Genomic DNA, 19,946 nt, shown 5'->3' with positions numbered 1-19,946 from the left:
AAATTAGTGATGGAATTCTTCCTTGGTGAATCTCTGCAGGGCTTTTTTTTTTTTTTAATAAGATTTTGTTTATTTATTCATGAGAGACACACAGAGAGGAAGAGACATAGGCAGAGGGAGAATGAGGCTTCCTATGGGGAGCCTGATGCCAGGACTCAATCCCAGGACCCAGGGATCGCGCCTTGAGCCAAAGGCAGATGCTCAACCACTGAGCCACCCCTCTGCAGGGCTTTGTGAACAGTGTTCTAACCAATTGCTGATAGAGAAGAGCCTAGAAAAGGGAAAGGAAATTTACCTCCATGATGAAGGGCAGTTGGGGAAATCTGGAGGGCTCCGTAAGATGGGAAAATGAGAAAAGGCCTCAAGCACCTTCTTTTTCATAGCAAGATCAGGACGTGATATCAGTAAGGATCTTACCTCCTATTGCTGTCAGTCTTGCTGTGATTGGTAAGAAACATACTAAAATGTTTTAAAAAGTTAATGGTGGCTTGCTTAGGAAGTGACTCATGCAGTTTTCTATAAACCATGAATTAAACTATCATGTGCGGGTAGGTACTTATTCAAATGGTACCTTGTTCTTAAATCTGAGATTTGTTCTTTTTTTTTTTTTTTAAGTTTTTAAAAAGATTTATTTATTTGAGAGAGAGAGAGTGTGCGAGCAATCGAGTAAGCAAACACAAGTAGGTGGAGGGGCAGAGGGAGAGGGAGAAGCAGACTCTCCACCCAGCTGGGAGCCCAATGGGAGAGACTCAATCCCTGGACTCCAGGATCATGAGCTGAAGTCAGACGCTTAATTGAACCACCTAAGTGCCCCTAAATCTGAGTTTTAATCTGAGTAGCAAGTAAGAAAATGCCTAGGACCTTTCCCGATCTGTTTTCACTTTCACAAAACAAACCTCTCTCACCCTAAAATAATTTAAATTCTTGTAGGCATGAATAAACCAGAAGAACAGTGGTACTTTTAGTGATTATGATAATGATATGGATCCTTGGTCAGTTATCCAAAACTTTGATACCGATGTTTCAAAATTTAAGATTTATTTATAAGGATTTTATTTATTTACTTGACAAAAGGAGAGAGAGAACACAAACAGGGAGAGCAGCAGGCAGCAGGAGAGGGAGAAGCAGGCTCCCCGCTGAGATGGTTAGGGGAGCAAAATGCCATAGATGATTAGGGAGCCCAATGTGGGTCCTGGGGGCATGACCTGAGCCGAAGGCAGATACTTAACCAAGTGAGCCACCCAGTGCACCCCAAAATTCAAGATTTAAAATATTTTGTCAAGGTAATATAACACATGTATCACAGCACTAAGGGTAGGGGATATCCCCCTAAATCAAATCCACTTTTAATTGTAAAAACTATAGATAGTTTTATGTATGTTCAGGTTAGATTGTTGCCAAATGGGTTATGGGAGATCTTTTTTTAAGAGCTTCTGGAGTTCAAAATTTCAGAGACAGAATAGTGGACTCATCATATTCAACCTTTATTACAACATTGCAGTGTGATTCACGGGGGCAAGATGGTTGTTTTGTTCGCCTTGCCCTCACAGCACCTAATAGAGTGCCTGGCACAGGGCAGACATTCAACCAGTATTTGTTGAAAGGATGAATGGAGTACTTACTTGGGGTCAGGCACTATTTTATGAATGCACATTAGCTTATTTCTCACTATGACCCTATGCAGGAATTAGTGTTGATGTTTCTGTTTTATGGAAGAGGAATCTGAGAAAGAAGAAAGTTAAGAATAATTTATCCTAAGGATCACAGAAATTAAGTGGTGAGCTTGGCAAATGGATTCTAGAGTCCAAGCTCTTAGCCTTTTCTTATATTCCTCCCCTGGAATTAACGTGCCTTAAAAAGAGGCTTGTAGGAAGGTATTCCAGTACCAGATGTGTAGTCTTGTGTTGCTATTTTAATCATTGTTCTTCACTTTTGATACACATAGGTTTAAGGTACTTCATCAAAATTTAGTCACTCAAGCCTGTTCTTAGGGACTCCGATTCAGTAAGCCCAGGTAGGGCTTGGCTATCTATATTTCTAACAAAGTCTCCCTGTGATTTCTGTGGACCCCCAAAATTTGAGATCAATTTGGTTTATGACATACGTATAACATAGCAATCAATCACATTCTAATCCTAGCCTGGCAATTTCCTCATTGTGGAACTTTGAGCCAATTATTTAATATCAGGCTTAAGTTTTTTTCTGTAAAATGGATATAATAATGGGTTCCATTTCATAGGTTTGTGATAATAAAAATACGTAACCCATTGGGTTGATGTGAGGATTCAGTAAGAAGTTCACAGAACAGTGCAGGCACATGGCAAGCACTTGATAAATATTAGCTTTTGTGGTAGATAATGACAGTGGTAATAACAGCTCCATGGATGGTGGAAATCTTGCTCTGACGCTGAGGAGCACTTAGTGGAATGCATTCCTACAGTTAATGACACTGTGCAGTCAATGTTGTGTCAATCCGTGGAGAATCAAAAGAGAATAAATTTGTAGAAATGCATTTCCTTGTTTGAATATACAGGCCGTTAACAAAGTCATTATTTGAGTCATAATGCATGAGCGTATTTCTGAAGTGAAGGTAAGATGCTGATATTGGGGTGCTTGCCACAGATGGTTAGGGCTTTCGTCCCTCTGGTAATATATTAGTTTTTTTATCTTACTGTTGCTTTTACTCTTGTGTCTAGGTTTCTGTCCATGTTAGAAGAAGAAGTTTATAGTCAAAACTCTCCTATCTGGGATCAGGATTTTCTCTCAGCCTCTACCAGAACCAGCCAGCTAGGAATCCAAACAGGTAAATTTCTTTTTGCATAAATCCAAGAATAATCAGGAAGTGTTAGTCACAGCTCAACGCTGCATTTATTTGTGTTTTTCACCAAAAAATTGAAGAATAGAGCCAACAAAAAAGTAACAGTTTGGCGAATCTTGCATCTGCATCAAGGAGAGCAGGTGCAAATCAGTTAAAACCACTCCTCCTTGTGCTATTAGGTTTGCTTAGCTTGCACATTACAATCTTAGAGGAGGTGTAAAATACCACACAGCTCAGCTCTGTAGTCAAATGCTGGCTTTTTTTTTTTTTTTTTTTTTAAGATTTTATTTATTCATGACAGATACACAGAGAGAGAGAGAGGCAGAGACATAGAGGGAGAAGCAGGCTCCTTGCAGGGGGCCTGATGTGGAACCCAATCCCTGGACCCTGGGATCATGACCTGAGCCAAAGGCAGATGCTCAACCACTGAGCTACCCAGGCACCCCCTGGCTCTTTTTAAAGACACTTTAAGTCTCAGTCAATGTCCAATTATGCCCAGGAATCAAGTCTTGGTCTAATTTCTGAATCTGTGATGTCTGTTTCTTGCATCAAGTTACTATCATGGATAAAGGTAGGATGGTGAGTGGAAGAGAGTAGTCTTGAATCTCAGGTCATGAAGGACTTCCAGTGAGGTGAGAGCACAGTTGCCATTGCCCTGAGTGGCATCAGCTGGTATTTTATGGTGAAGGAAGACTAGTGACTTCTGATCCCAGAGAGAGGATCTGAATTACTGCCTTTGACACTAGGAAGACTCGGAGAAGTTTAGCAAGAGATGCCAAAGCGGTAATTTGTATGTGGTCATGGGGAAAAAGAATGCAGAATTTTGATGTCAGAGTTTTTAAGATCTCTAGCTCAGTGTGTATTATTTTTGCCTCCAGCAAAAAAAAAAAAAAAAAAAAAAAAAAAATACAGTTAAAAGTCACCTTCTTTAGTATACAGTTCTGTGAATTTTGACAAAACACATGCTGTTGTATAACCACCAGTACCATCAAAATACAGAACAGTGGCTTCCCCCCAGAAAATTCCTTTGTAACCCTCTGTAGTCCATCCCATTCATTACTGTACCTCCAGCCTTGGCAACCACTGATTTCTTTTTTGTTCCTGGTGTTTGCCTTTTCTGGAATGTCATATGAATAGAATCATATGGTACACCATTTTCTGAGTCTGACTTCTTTTACTCAGCAGAATGCATTTGAGAAGGTGATTAATTTTTTTTTTCACCTAGAGCCCAAGTTTGGATATAAATATAATTAAATCTCTACGAAGCACAGTACTTAGGGAATGAGGTATTTTGGGTTGGATCAAATCCTTTTTGTTTGAATTCTTGTTTTTAGAGACTTGAGATTTTAGCATTTACAGGACATATTCTCTGTGGTGGCTGGGCATATCTATCCTCTTTATTGCTCTGTCTGTCCCTGTGCTGTTCAGTTTGTCTTTATTTCGTCTGGTTTTCAAGTGGTATCTCTCCCACAAACTCTTTCCTTATTTTTCCTATGCCTTCTAGCAAGGACTGGATCTCTTTTCTTCCAGACTTTCATAGAACCTTGACTATATCTTATCTTGGGTTCTCTAACTTGGCTGTGCTATGGCATCACTTGTGGTGATTTAAAGTAATACTGATTTCTGAGGCTTTTCTCGAGAGTGATAGAGTTGGTTGAGGCCAGACGTTGAGACTTTTAAAAGCTCCCCAGGTGATTCTGATGTGCAGCAATATTTGAGAGCACTTACCTCATGCTATCCTAACCCCATTTTTCTGTAAGTCTTGTGTTTCCTATGGGTGTGACTCCTGGGTGGTCAGAGACTGTTTTGCCACAATAAAAATAACATACTTCCCCTGAGAAATTGGTGAGACACAGAAGCTCAGAGAGGAGCACCAAGTTGCCCACTATCATAGTTCCTAAGCATTGGAACTGGGCTTCATGCCTAGGCTGTGGAATTCCTTAACTACTTTACTACATGAAGAGCCAGACCTCTAGCCACTACCACACTGCCTTACTTTGGCGTGTGCTGCGAATGTGCAGGCAAATGCTTGTGGGAAGAATGAGTGAAGAACAGAGTTTCCTCCTTCAGGCAGGGGACACCAAAGCTGACAATCAAAGTTGACAACAGGGTTGACCTCGTTCTTTTCTGCAAGGTCTTCCTGAAAGGATTCCTCTGTTTGTGAAAACTCCCATTCGCCTTTTCCTGCTGAAAATGCCTCCCAATCAATTTCTAGCACATTTATATACCTTAGCATATGATAGAGAATGCAGACATTGTCTCTGGCTCTCGGGGTTCCGTATTTATTGCTGTGACTAAGGTTGTAACCCAGTTGAACTGTATTGTCCTCTTTACTATTACTGAAAGCTGTCAGAAGCAGGCTGCCTTCTCCTGTTCTCCTGTAATTGCAGTGTGTTCTCTGGGGGGAAAGAAGAGTGTAATCATCTACTTAATTGGCACGTCTGCACGTCTATGCAGCTGTGATAAATGACATTCGTAATGATGGCTCTGAAGTTTTGCAAGATACTCAGATGTCTTCAGAGTCACCAGAGCTTCCTCTTTGTGTGGAATCACTCCAGTGTACTTTGAGATTCAGCAGGTCTGTTTCCTGGAAGGAAAGCCGCATAGCCTGGCACTATAGTATATTCTGAGTGCAATGGATTGGTGTCTCTCTATTGCTCCATTAACTTATTCCATCACTTTGTTGGCTGTTTGGAATGTTCTCTGGGGACTGAACTGTAGCTATGTTGAAATTTAGTTGAACATTCTCTCTGGGCATCTGGCCGCACTGCCATACTCTGTCCTGTATATGACCAGTGTCACTGAGAATGTCTGTATCCTTCATCTCCTCTCACCCCACTAGCTACAAATCAGCAGCACACTAGCAAAGCAATATGCTATTTCCTCCAATGGCTTTATAAAACAAAAGTTTTTTATTTGTCAATACTTTCAAACTTACAGAAAAGTTATAAGAATAGGACAAAGAAATCTTATATACTGTATATCCTCTGCCCAGATTCACTACTTGTTAACATTTTGATATATTAGCTTTATCTTCCTCCTCTCTCTCTTTCTCTCTCTCTCTCTCTCTTTTTTTTTCTTTTTTTTTTTCTGAACTATTGGAAAGTTACAAACATCCTGCCCCTTTGCTGAGCTCAATGGGTATCTCCCAAGAACAAGGACATTCTCTTACTTAACAACAGTATAGTTATCAAGTAAGGAATTTAAGCTTGATGCAATATTATTATCTAATCTGTAGACTGTTTTCCATTTTTGCCTCTTATCTCAATCATGTGGTTTATAGCAAGTTTTGTGTAACATCAGGAGGCACATGATGTTGGCCTCTCTCCTTCTTGTTGGTATAAGCTTGATCACACGTAGTGTGTACATGATTTCTCCACTGCAGTGTACTATTTTTTCCTTTTGCAATAAAAAAGTGTTTTTGTGGAGATGTACTTTAAAATTATCCTGTCGTCATCAAAATTACACTCCCAAGGTTTGTCCTGCACAGATGATTCTTTCCTGAATCAATTATTTTATGCTGGCTACCAAATGATCCTCCCCCACACTCCACCCCCCCAACATCCATCATTCCTTCCTTTTTATTTCTTGGTATTCTCCTGTAAGGAAGACTTTTACCTTCTGCCCACTTGTTTATTTATTTATTCATTTGTTGTTTTATCATTGTGGACTCAGATATCCTTACTCTATTCAATGGGCCATAATTGGTTACTTTTTTTTTTATTACCATGTTCACATTGGCCCCATGGCTTTTATTTTAATTAATTAATTTTTAAAATATTTTATTTTTAAGAAATCTATATACCCAGTGTGGGGCTTGAATTTACAACCCCAAGATCAAGAGTCGCATGCTCCATCCACTGAGCCAGCCAGGTGCCCCTCCATGGCATTTATTTTGACAATGACTTTGTTGTGGTGTTGGGCAGGAATGGGATGGTTGCATGTGCACGTGGTTCCTTATTGCCTAAGAAAGGAGTCACCTAATACCTTTTTTTCTTTTTGGGGCCAGTTATCAGTCCACCTCCTGTAGCTGGGACCATTTCATATAATTCAAACTCATCTTCCCTTGAGCAACCTAATGGAGGGAGCACCAGTCCTTCCTGCAAAGGCTCTTCTGGGCTTGAGGCAAACCCAGGTAAGCTCTTAAGGGGACATAAGAAAGGGCTATGGTTTTCCATAGAAGTTCTGTTATAGGAATGCCAAAGGTAGATTTAGGCCAACTACAAATTGTGAATGTCCAGGACTATAATGGCTGGAAATCACTTTGAGCTGTATTGGTTAGTTATTGCTATGGACAAAACAACCCAAAATTCAGAGGCTTAAAACCATAATCATTTATTATCATAGTTAACTCATTCTGTGTGTTTCCTGGAAGGTAGCTGATCTCAGCCAACCTCATTCAGTCTTTGCTAGGCTTGCTCATGAGTCTACCTGTTGACCAGGGGCTCTATTCTGGGCTTGGCTAGAACACTTAAGCTGGAGAATCTCTTCATATATTTCTCATCCTCCTGGGATCACTGGGCTTCTTTTCTTTTTCTTGGGGCAGAATATGTCCTTTTGATGATGGGAAAAGCGCCAGAGAACAAGTAGAAATAGTTTCTTGAAGCCTAGACTCAGAACTGGTATACCATCACTCCTGCCTTATTTTGCCATTTAAAGCCAATTACATGATCAAATTCAGAGTCAAGAGGTGGAGAAAATGTACTCTACTTCTTTTGTAGAAGACCCACAAAGTCACATGGCAGAGTGTGGATACCAGGAGGGTAAAGACTTTAGCCACTAATGTAATTTGCCAAATCTTAATCTTACATGCATTTCACAGTTGTAGGATGTTCTGAAGGTTGCATTTCTGTCCATGGGCTTGACATCAAACAAATCTTGGATATGACCAAAATTTGACATTAAAGAAGTAGCATAAAAGAGGGAAAGAAGAAAATTTTAAATGTAGGGCCACATATTTAGCATGTGTGCCACCATTTACTCTATCTCTCACTTCTGAGAGAGACATTACTAATCATTCCAGAAACTCTTTGCCAGTGAGCTTGGATGTCATATCCTTTCTTATCATAACACTGTTAGCAATTTTTCAAGTTTGGGGCATATTAACTATAAACCTCAGCTACAAAATAAGTAATTCATAGAATTACTCCTGAGGAATTATGGAATTTGAAGGCTTCTTGGTCAAATGACTAAAAATATTCTCATTTACCCTCAATAACGACTATAAAAGTTATAAAAACAAGAACTCAGCAAAAGCCATTTAGTAAGTGACACATAATGTTTATGGAAGCATCTCATATAGACAAGATACTTTACCTTGTTCTGGTCCTTTACCTGAGGATGGTGAGAATGTTCTACGGAAGTATGCTTAGTGGGATTCAGACACAAGGAATAATTAGATTTGAATATCTAAAAGTTATTTTAAATTTTAATTATAAAAATGAATACATATTATGACAAGAAGAACCAAGCATGACAGTAGAAAGGAAAGAAAGCTACCGTATAATCTAAGGAGGAAAGTGGGAGAAAGTTTTCTTTGCCTTCGCAAGGCCTGTCCCGCATGTGACATGTTGAAAATGGCCCTATTCACTTTGTGAGGTATCATATTATGGCAACAAAGCATTGTGAGAGATAAAGAGGGTTATTTTATAGTGAAAATAAATTTACCAGCAAAATGTAAGATTTCATTAGTATATTTCAAATACATATAAACATACACAATATACACGTATCTATACATAAACACATGTATACATACATGAAAGAGGATGAACAGAACCACAAAGAGAAATAACCTGATCAACCAGTGGTTGAATGCTTGAAGTAATTCAACCAGTGGTTCAACCAGTGGTTGAATCTCTGAGTAATTCATAGTTCATGTGGACAAAGCTATCAATAAGGATATAGAAGTGCTCAAAACATAATCAGTAAGCTTGATCTAAGGGATGTACAGAGATCATTACTCCTAAGAGTCAGAAAATACACATTATTTTTAAGAAGACACTACACACTTACTAATAATAGATAGTATTTTAGGTTCTAAAGGAGTTTCAAAAATTTTTGATATTTTGTTACATGGACCATGTTCTTTGACCACAAAGGGACTAAATTTAGAGATTAATAACAAGTCATAACTAAAATCACCCCTTGCATGTGTAAATGAACAAACACATAACTGATATAGCAAGTTAAAAAATTACCAGAGAAAATAGGAAATATTTGGAATAGATCTGTGGTTGGTGGTTATTATGACCTCCACCCTTCTCTTTCCCATCTTGCACTGCCACCCCTTCCCTGGGTAAATGGAAAGTTGACTTCCATGCCCATCAGTGTTCATAGAAAATTAGTTGGATTAGTTGGCATGTATTAACTGCTTTGTGTTTAAGATCATCCATTGTTTGCCCTTTTATTTTGATCATCACAGGAGAAAAGAGGAAAATGAATGACTCTCATGCCTTGGAGGAGGCCAAGAAACCTCGAGTTATGGGGGATATTCCAATGGAATTAATTGACGAGGTCATGTCTACCATCACAGACCCTGCAGCAATGCTCGGACCAGAGGTCAGCAGGGTAAACCAGAGCAGCCATCTGGTAGACCCCTTCTGTATTCCCCGGTCATTCCAGTTGTTGGAAATGGGGGTGTTACGGGAGATAGCAGGTTTTGCTATCCTGGTTTGCATTTAACCAGGTGGTCAATGTATGGAGGGCAAGACAAGCTAGTAGAAAGGTGATTCCCCTTGATGAATAACACATCAAGGAAACAAACTAATAATCTCACACAGTTGCGGGCATTCCCACTTCAGCTTTTTATCTGGAAATATTTAAATTCTCATAAATGTTAGAAACATTTCATGATAGAGATCCATAGTTAATTTAGATTCACCAGTTGTTAACAAGTCACACATATATTCCCTCTGTCTGTGTCTCCTATGAACGATTTGGAACCATTTCAGAATTCAGTATAGTGTCACAACATTTCACCCCTATTTTTACCTGTATTTCTTAATATGAAGACTATTCTTTTACATTACCACAGTGTAGTTGCCACTATCAGAAAATTTAGCTAGGTTATGTTTTCTGACATATAGATTGACAAACTATAGCCTACAGGCCAAATCTGGCCAACTGGCTGTTTTTATAAAGAAAGTATTTTTTTTTTTTTTAAGATTTATTTATTTATTCATGAGAGACACACACAGAGAGAAAGAGGCATAGACATAGACAGATAGAGAAGCTGGCTCCCCACAGGGAGCCCGATGCAGGACTTGATTCCGGATCCTAGGATCACACCCCTAGCCGAAGTCAGACGCTCAACCACTGAGCCACCAGGCACTCCATAAAGAAAGTATTATTTAAACCTATATTTTCTATGTCTGTTTTACACTACAAGAGCAGATTTGAATAATTAAGACAGGTGATGTATGACCTGCAAAACCTAAAATACTTGTTATCTGGCCCCTTTATAAGAAAGTTTGCTGACCCCTGGCCTAATATTAAGAGTCCATATCTGAATTCCCCAAAGAACCATATATTTGTTTGTCCTTAGAACATTTGTTGCTATTATTGAAGAGTCAACCAGGGATCATGAATTACATTTACACCTTTCTCTTCATTTCTTTAGTCTCTTTTATTCTAGAATAGTTCCTCAGTCCTTTTTTTTTTTTTTTTTTTTTTAAATGGTAGTGCCATTGTTGAAGAATCCTGCTCACTGGTTTTGCATAAGGACCCCTTTTTGAATTTGTTTATTTACTCATGATTGGATTAAGTAAACCAGTTTTGCTAAAAAGTTCTGCTGTTATTGCATTGCATCCAGGGGCAAGGCAATTTAAGATATTTCTGGGGCACCTGAATGTCTCAATTGGTTGTTTCCCACTCTTGATCTCAGGGTCATGAGTTCAAGCCCTGTGTTGGGCTCCACTCTGGGCTTGGAGCTACTTTAGGAAAAAACAAAAAGACATTTCTGACAGCTTTCAGGAAATGAAGAAATGGCTTGGAGATTATTTTGTAAAATATCTTTCAAAATTTTTTTAGCATGGCATTGCTACATCAGTTTTTAATTTGTCATGTTTCCTGAGATACTCATTTAGTGGTATTGAGGATAATTTAAAGAACTGGACTGTTTTAAGAGAAAGATCTCATTGTAAGATGATTATTTTTCCCATTTCCTGCCAGATATCCAGTCCTGGGATCTAGGCAATAATATCTTTTGCATACTTGTCTTTCAAGGATTTAGTAACCTTACAGATTAGTTTAGCTCAGGTTTTTCATCTGCAAAGTGAGGATGTTATCACACATTTCAAAATTTGTTGAGTGAATTTTATAGTGTACTGGAGTTGGCTTGTACAGGTGTGCACAAGGCAGTTGTTAAATTTTCAAGAGTTTTGTGAGCGGGTTGTTAAATGTGTTGCTAGCTTGAAATTGACCACAGTGGCACCTGGTCACCTGGGCAGCCAGCTGTAGACCAACGGGATGAGCAGGTACTACCATTTGGGGCTTTTCTTCCCTGAGGAACTATTTATTGAACATTTGCCTATATACCCCTGGGTGGATTAAATAGGATGGGGAGCATTAAATGCTGGCAAACTGTTGTGCTGCCAGCTGTGGTTGAGAGTCAGCAGATACTTCGGAAAGAAAACTGCCCTCCAAAAAGAGGTACCAACACTATAAATGTGACTGCCACTATTGGGACTGTAATGAGAATTTTGGGGATCTGTCATCCTGAGGGTTGTGTAAAGTTCAACCAGATGGGATTCCTTCAAACCAGAGGTGGTTAGCACACAGGCCAAATCTGGTCTGCCCTATTCCTCTTATAAATAATGTTTTATTGGAGCACTACTTCATTCATGCATTCATACATGCTTGCACAAGTGGAGGGAGAGAATCCCCAAGCAGACTCCCTGCTGAACACGGAACCCCACATGTGGTTTGATCTCACGGTCCTGAGATCATGACCTGAGCTGAAATCAAGAGTCAGATTGTGATTAACTGACTGAATCACCCAGGCGCCCCCCCCCCCATTCATTCACGTATGTCTGTGTCTGCTTTCATACTACAACTGTGTTGACTAGTTGCCACAGAGTCCTTATATGTATTATGTGGCACTTTCCAGGAAGGTTTGATGACTCCTAATCTACACCATATATCCATGTACACATGTAATACTAATACTCTAATCTTTCAAAATGCTTTACCTCCCTTTGCCATTTTGTTTTTGTAACTTGTGTGTTATTCAGGTCCCCGAAACTCCACAAATGTGTATCTTAATTAGAACAAATAAGAGAAGCATGGAGATGTCCTATCCCCATTGTCTTAAGAGAAGAGTTCTATGTAATTTTTTCCTGTCTCCTACATCACAGACCAATTTCTTGTCAGCGCATTCAGCCAGGGACGAGGCAGCAAGGCTGGAGGAGCGCAGGGGTGTGATTGAATTTCATGTGGTCGGCAATTCCCTGAACCAGAAACCCAACAAGAAGATTCTAATGTGGCTAGTAGGTCTACAGAACGTGTTCTCACACCAGCTGCCCCGGATGCCAAAAGAGTACATCACACGGCTTGTCTTTGACCCGTAAGTGGTATTTGGCTCTTCTTTCTTATTTCCCTTTTAAGTGAAGGAGGAACCACTCAGATAATAGAAGCCAGCCTGAGTCAGCTACCAAATCTTGCTGCATCTTGGCACACTGGGGAATACAGAGCTACATCAAGATAATTGCCATGACCAAAAGCAGTAAGATTAATATTTCAACAATTCATATACTTTTTTGTTAATAATAATGAAACTTTGTATTTTACGTTGCTGGTGACCTATGGTTCTTTCATTATAGCAGTGAAGAAGTATAAACAGCAAAAAGTTGTCCTTTTTCAAAGTCAAAATATTCTTGATTTTGGTATCTTAACTAGGTATCACTGTTGCTGGGTCTTAACTTTGGGGAAATTTATTGGGGTATCAGACAGGTACATTTGAAAATCCATTGCTTTAAACAAAACTCAAACAACAGAAAACCTAAAGTTCTCTAATTGAATGTATTTTAACATATATAGCCTAGCAGCCTGTGTAGACTGTGATTCCTGCATGTCACAATTCAGAGTGACACTTTAGACAGAAGTTCTGACAGGATTCTATATTGGAGGTTTCAGCAAATTATATGTGTGGATTTTGTATTCTTTTCCATAATGTTTCTGTAATATTTTTGAATCAGAGTAAACCCTTCAGAAACATATGTCCATGTCCATAAAGCCACATTTGTCTGTGGCAGTGCTTTCCCTCCCTTGTGGGTCCCTTGGCAGTGGGTGTACTGCCATTCCAGTACCAGTCAGAATCTCAACACATATTTTGTTCTTTATAAACCTCAGACCCTTCTTAGGTGGCTGACATTTTGTTCTGCTGAACGCCCTGATAAATGAAATCTTGCCCAGGCAAGCTTGCTCTAAAAAGTTTACATTAAGAATGTTCTACTGAGATAGTGTCTAGATAGAGGAGCCTTCCATAGAAACTCAGTAAGGACATTCTCCTCCTTTCCTGTTTGGTTGATAAGGAACACTCCAAAAAGTATTTTAATGTAACTGAAATAGGTGTAAAACTTTGCCATAATCTTGTTCTTTCAGGAAACACAAAACCCTTGCCCTAATTAAAGATGGCCGTGTCATTGGTGGTATCTGCTTCCGTATGTTCCCATCCCAAGGATTCACAGAGATTGTATTCTGTGCTGTAACCTCAAATGAGCAAGTCAAGGTAAGGGTAACCCCCAAGGTGTTAGAAGAAAAGCAGAATGTGGTGCTTCTCACTTTAGTGCATAGAGCTTAGTCAGATCTGTCTTTGCCATGTCTGTAGAAGGTTTGAGGTGGAGTTCAGGACTTTGTGAGAAGAATCCTCTTGCTGCAAATGTCTGTGTATGTGTGTGAAGAGAACAAACGGTTCCACATCCCAATAGGTCAGGTTGGGCACAAGGACACCACACAGCCCCAAATGTAACTAAAGTATAGTCAATGACAAGTGAAGGGAGGTTTGAAAAGAAATCTCACTGTTGCTTAATTTACATATGCATACATGTACACACACCAGCTAGTGACACTGAACCATGAGAAAGGATATGGTGTGATGCAGGTTACATGATATAGATGTCTTACGCTTAAGAAAGATGTGTTATGACTTTGTCCCTAAAGTGGGTCAAGGGCTAAAGAAATTCTATAAAGGGAGTCATGAAAATTTTGAAAAAATGTATGACTAAATTTTAGAAGTATTCATGCAGGATTTGGAATGTGAGGGTGTTTTGGTCTATGTGTGTGTGTGTGTGTGTGTGTGTGTGTGTCTGTGTCTGTGTGTGCACGCGCTCATGGCTAATTTACCTTTCCAATTGTCCTTGGCACTGGTCCCTTCCTCCCCAGGAGGTAGGCTGTTTTATTGAAACTGCAATTGGTGTTGCAGTATGACTGGGATAAACTGTAGACTCCCTGTTGGCAGAAAGACCTCTGGTCTAGTGTAGTTGTGTTCTGCTCTGCTGCCTTTTAGGAAAGTGGAACCAGGAAATGTCTGGTTAAACTATTATTCATTTGGTATTTTGGGAACTCTAAACAGTATCATGCAAAACTAGGGCAAATGGTAGAAAGATTAGTAGCTCAGGATTAGATAGCTGCTGAGAAAAATGACCGGAAGGTCTAAGGCCCCGTTACCTAATGAAATACAATGTCACCTGCAAATGTGAGCCACGTGTGTAATTTTAAGTTTTCTAGTAGCTACGTTGAAAGAAAGAAAGAAAGAAAGAAGAAAGAAAAGAAAAGAAAAAAAGAAAAGAAAAAGAAAGAAAGAAAGAAAGAAAGAAAGAAAGAAAGAAAGGAAATGGGCTAAATTAGTTTTGAAAACATTTTATTTTACCCACAGTAACCAAAGTAGTGCCCTTATAACAGCAGGTACTTGATGTCACAGAGAATTACTAATAAGACATTTTATATTCTTTGTTTTGTATTAAGTCTCTAGAATGTGGGGTGTATTTAACACTACAGTGCATCTCAATTTGGACTAGCCACATTTCTGGTGCTCACTGGGCACATGTGGCCAGTGGTTCTCATATTGGGCAGTACAGGTCTGGGGATGTGGTTGCTTTCTCCAGCTGCAACGAAGCAGTGTCATTTATAAAAAGTAATAGTAAGTCACTGGAAGGAATCATTCTTTGCTTGAGGGCTACAGCCAGTGCTGCCGGCACTTCTGTTTTCATTAACAGCTTTTACCCTACTCACGATGCCTATTATAGCTGCTGTGATTTCTTTTCACAAAGCACAAATGGGGCTTTTTGTCTTTGACTCATAGTACTAAGCATCCAAGGATAAACAAAATCCATCAGTCATACGTCTGTCATTCTGACTGGGGAAGGTGAGAGCCCAGACTTGCTTGAAACTGATGTCTGGCATTTTTACAAGAAATTCTGACAGTGTGTCTTTAGATGGTGCTGTTGCTATGCTTATCACTTTCTTATTTTTCCCTAGCCAAAGTGAAAAACAATTCAAGTGTCCAGACTTTAGAAACTTGCTTAAAAGGAAAATTTGTTTGGCTTTTCATAGGGAGAGGGAGCTGGAAAATATGTCCTTGGTTTATAATTTCAGAAAAAGGTTGCAAAATTTTTGTTTTCAGAGAAAGCTACACCAAGCACCTTGTTTGGAGAGGTTGATTAAGGTTGACTTGGACACTTTTAGGGATACCAGAGGAAAACTAAAGGTATTTAATATGAATTGGTTGCTTTGTCTTATTACTTCCCAGAAGGGCAATTTTCTTTTTTTTTCCTCCCAAACCATGTAATTTTCTAAAGACTTGCAGGAAGGTGGCCAAACATTACAAACTCAGTAGGAAGAACTAGAAAAAAGCTACATTTTTGTAAATGATTTGAAACTGTAGTTCTAGAAAATGAAGATTAGTCTTTCACAACTGAATGGAATGGTTAAGTTTGATGAAAGCCAGTGCTGGTGGCACCTATTTGGAAAAAAACGTCAAACTCATAAGTGGAGGTTTTATATTTTTATTTAATATGTTATCATGCCTAAATGTTGCTTTAGAATTTCTATCCACTCAGTTTAGAGAGGCAGGCTTATGTATAAATTCCTGTGAATGCTTTAAAGAAGTTTGTATGTGAATTTTCTTGCTCAAAGCACACACAAGATAACATTTCAGAATTTACTTGAAAAACTCATCACCTGGTTTTAGAATTAGCTTGTTATCTAAGAACTATTTGGATTTGAAATTATATAAATTTAAAGTTACATAACTAATATTTATATATTATAATAAATATTTTTTATTTTTTAAAGATTTTATTTATTTGAGAGCAAGCATGAGGAGGGGCAGAGAGAGAGGGACAAGCAGACTTCCCACTGAGCCACCCAGGCACCCCAATATCGTAAAAAAAAATTTAAACATCGAAGTTGCTAGATGGATTTAGGAAAGAAACCCTTTGGTGATAGTTAAAAATAAAGGTATATAGGGAGTGCCTGAGTTGCTTAGTCGTTTGAGCACTTGACTCTTGATTTCAGTTCAGGTCTTGGTCTCAGAGTCATTGAGTTCAAGACCTACATTGGGTTCACACTGGGTGTGGAGCCTACTTTAAAAAACAAAAAGAAAAAAATATAAGGGAGGGGTGTGGTTCAGTCGGTTGAGCATCTGCCTTCTCAGGTCAGGATCTCTGGGTCCTGGGATCCAGCCCTCCATCTGGCTTGCTGCTCAGTGGGCAGTCTTCTGCCTCTCTCTCTGTCCCTCTCTTCCCCACTTTTATGCTTCCTACCCGCAAAAAATGTTTTAAAAGAGAAAAAAAAAAAGAAGAACTGAAGGCATACAAAGAAAAATGTTTCTAGGTGAAAATTAAACATTTGCATATAATAATCTTAATATTTCTAATGTCTCTTTAACCAAGGAAATATTTAAGTTACCACTACTGCCAATCATACTAGATAGAGGATTCAAGTTAAAGGATATAGATTGTACTCTCAAGCGAATAGAATCTGCAAAATTTCTTTGGAGAGTGACAAATTAGTGGCCACTGATGCAAAATATCTCAAGCAGGTTTTGAGAAGCTATTTACAAAAGAATCATTGTTCTTAAAGAGAAAAATCATTGGATTGTGGGCAGAGGGTAGAAAATTTATAATCTGTTAACTCCTTACAAAATGGAACAAAACCTAGCTCCCTTCCATGAACCATGTCTCTGTTAGTGAGTTTAGTCAAAAGGTCATTTTTCTTTCTTTCTTTCTTCCTTTTTTTTTTTTTTTTTTAACCTTTTTAGAGACAGAAGACGGGCAGAAGGAGAGAGAGACTCTTAAGCAGGCTCCACCCCCAGCACGCGCTGATGCGGGGCTTGATCCCACAACCCTGAGATATCACCTGAGTGGAAGTCAAGAGCTGGAGGGCATCTGGGTGGTTTAGTCAAAGTCCGACACTTAGAATTTGGCTCAGGTCATGGTCCCAGGGTTGTGAGATCGAGCCCGTGTTGGGCTCTGTGCTCAGCATGGAATCTGAGAGTCTCTCTCTCCCTCTTGCTCTGCCCCTTCCACCTGCTCTTTCTTTCTCTCTAAATAAATGAGGGGCACCTGGGTGGCTCAGTGGCTGAGTGTCTGCCTTTGGCTCAGATTGAGATCCCAGGGTCCTATGATGGAGTTCCACATCAAGATCCCCATGGGAGCCTGCTTCTCCCTTTGCCTGTGTCTCTGCCTCACTCTGTGTCTCTCATGAATAAATAAGTAAAATCTTAAAAAAAAAAAAAAAAGTAAATAAATAAAACTTGAAGAAAAAAAGTCAGATGCTTAACCAATTGAGTTACCCAGGCTCCCCAGAAGGCACTTTTCTTAATAATTCCTAGATTAAAAAAAAAAAAAATAATTCCTAGATAATGCTCTTCTATGCACATGCAGTTCTCTCTTTTTTTGATTTTTTTTCATTTTCTTTAAAAATCATTTTCATTTACACTGATAAATACATTTTCAGGTACAACAAAAATTTCACTCTCCCTTCCAATACGGCCACCATGTTGGATAGCAGAGATAAAGAACATTTCCATCAGTGCAGAAATTTCTATTAGATACTCCTGATGTAGAGCTATTTTATGCTTTTTCTATAATATTTCATAATATGGAAGTACCATAATTCATACAATCATCTCCTATTGAAGATATTTATGCTAATTTATAGTTGTTTTCTGTCACAAAACAGTGATCTCTTTGGAAATGTTTTTCTGGACACTGAGAAGTGAAATTGCTGCAGGATTGAATATGACTGGTCTAAATGTAAAAAAAAAAAGTATTTCCAGATTGCCCTTCTCATGGGTTTACCAATTTACATTTTCACCAGTGGTTTTAGAGGGTACTGTTTCCTGACTCTACTGAAACTCACTGGGTACCATCATTTTTTTTTTAAGATTTTACTTATTTATTCATGAGAGACACACAGAGACACAGGCAGAGGGAGAAGCAGGCTCCCTGTGGGAAGCCCGATACGGGACTTGATCCCAGGACTGCAATTACACCCTGAGCCAAAGGCAGACACTCAACTGCTGAGCCACCCAGGCATCCCGGGTACCATCAACCTTAAAGATGGTTGCATAAGGTTGACTGAAATATCACATCTCTTGATGGAGAGCTCTAATTACTGTTGAGGTCGAGCATCTTATGTATTTTTGTTGGTAATATTTACTGTCTGTTTCCGCCTTTGACAATTTTTCTTTTAGGATGTCTTTCCATTTTTGTACTGATCTCATAGAAGATATTAAATCTTTGTAATATGTGTTAACAGTTGTGCCCTCTCAATTTGTCATTTGTCTTTTGTTTATAGTATTTTGAATTGTTTATAATATCTTTAAGGAGTTTTAAAATTTGAAGTAATCTACATAATAATCAGTTTTTTCCTTTATGCTTTTGCATTTTGTAATTTTTAAGGAAGCCTTTTTGTATCCTTACATTATAAATCCACTTTCCAGTATCTTTTTATAATACTTATGTATAGGTTTATTTTTCTATACATTTAGATTTCCAATCTATCTTCTTACCTTGTTTTCCATTGGACAAACTCTTAAGGCCTAGCTTAAACTTGTTATTTTCCTTCTATACCCTCCTCCTTCCCCCTCTTAGTTATCTTAAAGCCTTTTTCTGTATTTTTTTTTTTTTTTTTAAGAAAGAGAGAGGTAAGTGCAGAAGTAGAGAGAGAATCTTAAGCAGGCTCCACACCCAGTGTGTAGCCTCTCATGGGGCTGAAGCTTAACAACTCTCAGATCATGACCTGAGCCGAAATCAAGAGTCAGGTGCTTAGCCGACTTGTACTTTTTTGCATTTTAAGTACAAATACATCACTCTACACCAATGTTACACAATAGAAATATATCTTGAGTCTCAAATGCAAGCCACATTTTCTAGTAGCCATATTTTAAAAAGTAAAAATAAATAGGTGAAATTAATTTTGATATTTTTGATTTAACCTGATATGTCCAAAATATTGTCATTTCAACATGTAATAAGGATAAAATGTTACTGAGGATAAAATGTTACCGAGGTGTTTTTATTTTATTTTTTTTCCCCTGATGTGTATTTTATACACTCTAGTACATCTCTCTTTAGGCTGGTCACATTTCCATTGCTCAAAACCAGATGTGGCTACTGGCTACCATATTTAACAGCACAGCTCTATACTGTTATTATGTATTTATATGTTTATTTTTCCCATTTTACCATCTCCTCAAGAAGAGAGACATTTTGTTCCTCTTTTTATCCAAGTTTTATTGAAACTAAGAATATATTAGTATTGTGAAATGTTTGGGAAAAGCTAAAATGTCCTTGGGTAACATCAATGGAAGAATAACTTCTAGAATAATGAGCTGTTAATACTGTTCTCCTATTTACCAGGCAGACCATCCCCTAATTATTATTATGTCTAGTCCTTCCATGCTTTTGAAGGGCATTGTTACACCAGATAAAGCCCCGAAAAGAGTGATTAGATTAATAAGGGGTCTTCCAATCATGCCTTTAAGAAACAGCTGAAACCTCTATTTCACTTAGGGTTTGGGAGGTAGGGATGGGCATGAGAGAGTATGGTCTTAAAGGGCTTGAAGAGTTGTTAAGAGCAGGAATGAGTCTTTGTTACTCTAAGAGTAGAATAAGGTCAATTA

The 19,946-nt window shown here is 38.6% G+C and overlaps 1 protein-coding gene across 7 annotated transcripts in view; it reads left to right on the top strand.

The window, feature by feature from the left end:
* The window catches only part of KAT2B (lysine acetyltransferase 2B), a 102,369-nt gene that overhangs the window by 65,038 nt on the left and 17,385 nt on the right, over positions 1-19,946 (top strand). For all 7 annotated transcript variants that reach the window (XM_072726745.1, XM_072726743.1, XM_072726740.1 and 4 more), the window contains exons 7-11: positions 2,697-2,803; positions 6,828-6,953; positions 9,243-9,379; positions 12,175-12,383; positions 13,421-13,547. In XM_072726745.1, coding sequence (XP_072582846.1) covers positions 2,697-2,803; positions 6,828-6,953; positions 9,243-9,379; positions 12,175-12,383; positions 13,421-13,547 — 706 coding nt within the window. The remainder of the gene's footprint in view (positions 1-2,696; positions 2,804-6,827; positions 6,954-9,242; positions 9,380-12,174; positions 12,384-13,420; positions 13,548-19,946) is intronic.

Source organism: Vulpes vulpes, chromosome 11, assembly GCF_048418805.1.
Source record: "Vulpes vulpes isolate BD-2025 chromosome 11, VulVul3, whole genome shotgun sequence".
In the NCBI taxonomy this organism is placed as follows: domain Eukaryota; kingdom Metazoa; phylum Chordata; class Mammalia; order Carnivora; family Canidae; genus Vulpes; species Vulpes vulpes.
This window is presented reverse-complemented; position numbering and strand designations above follow the sequence as displayed.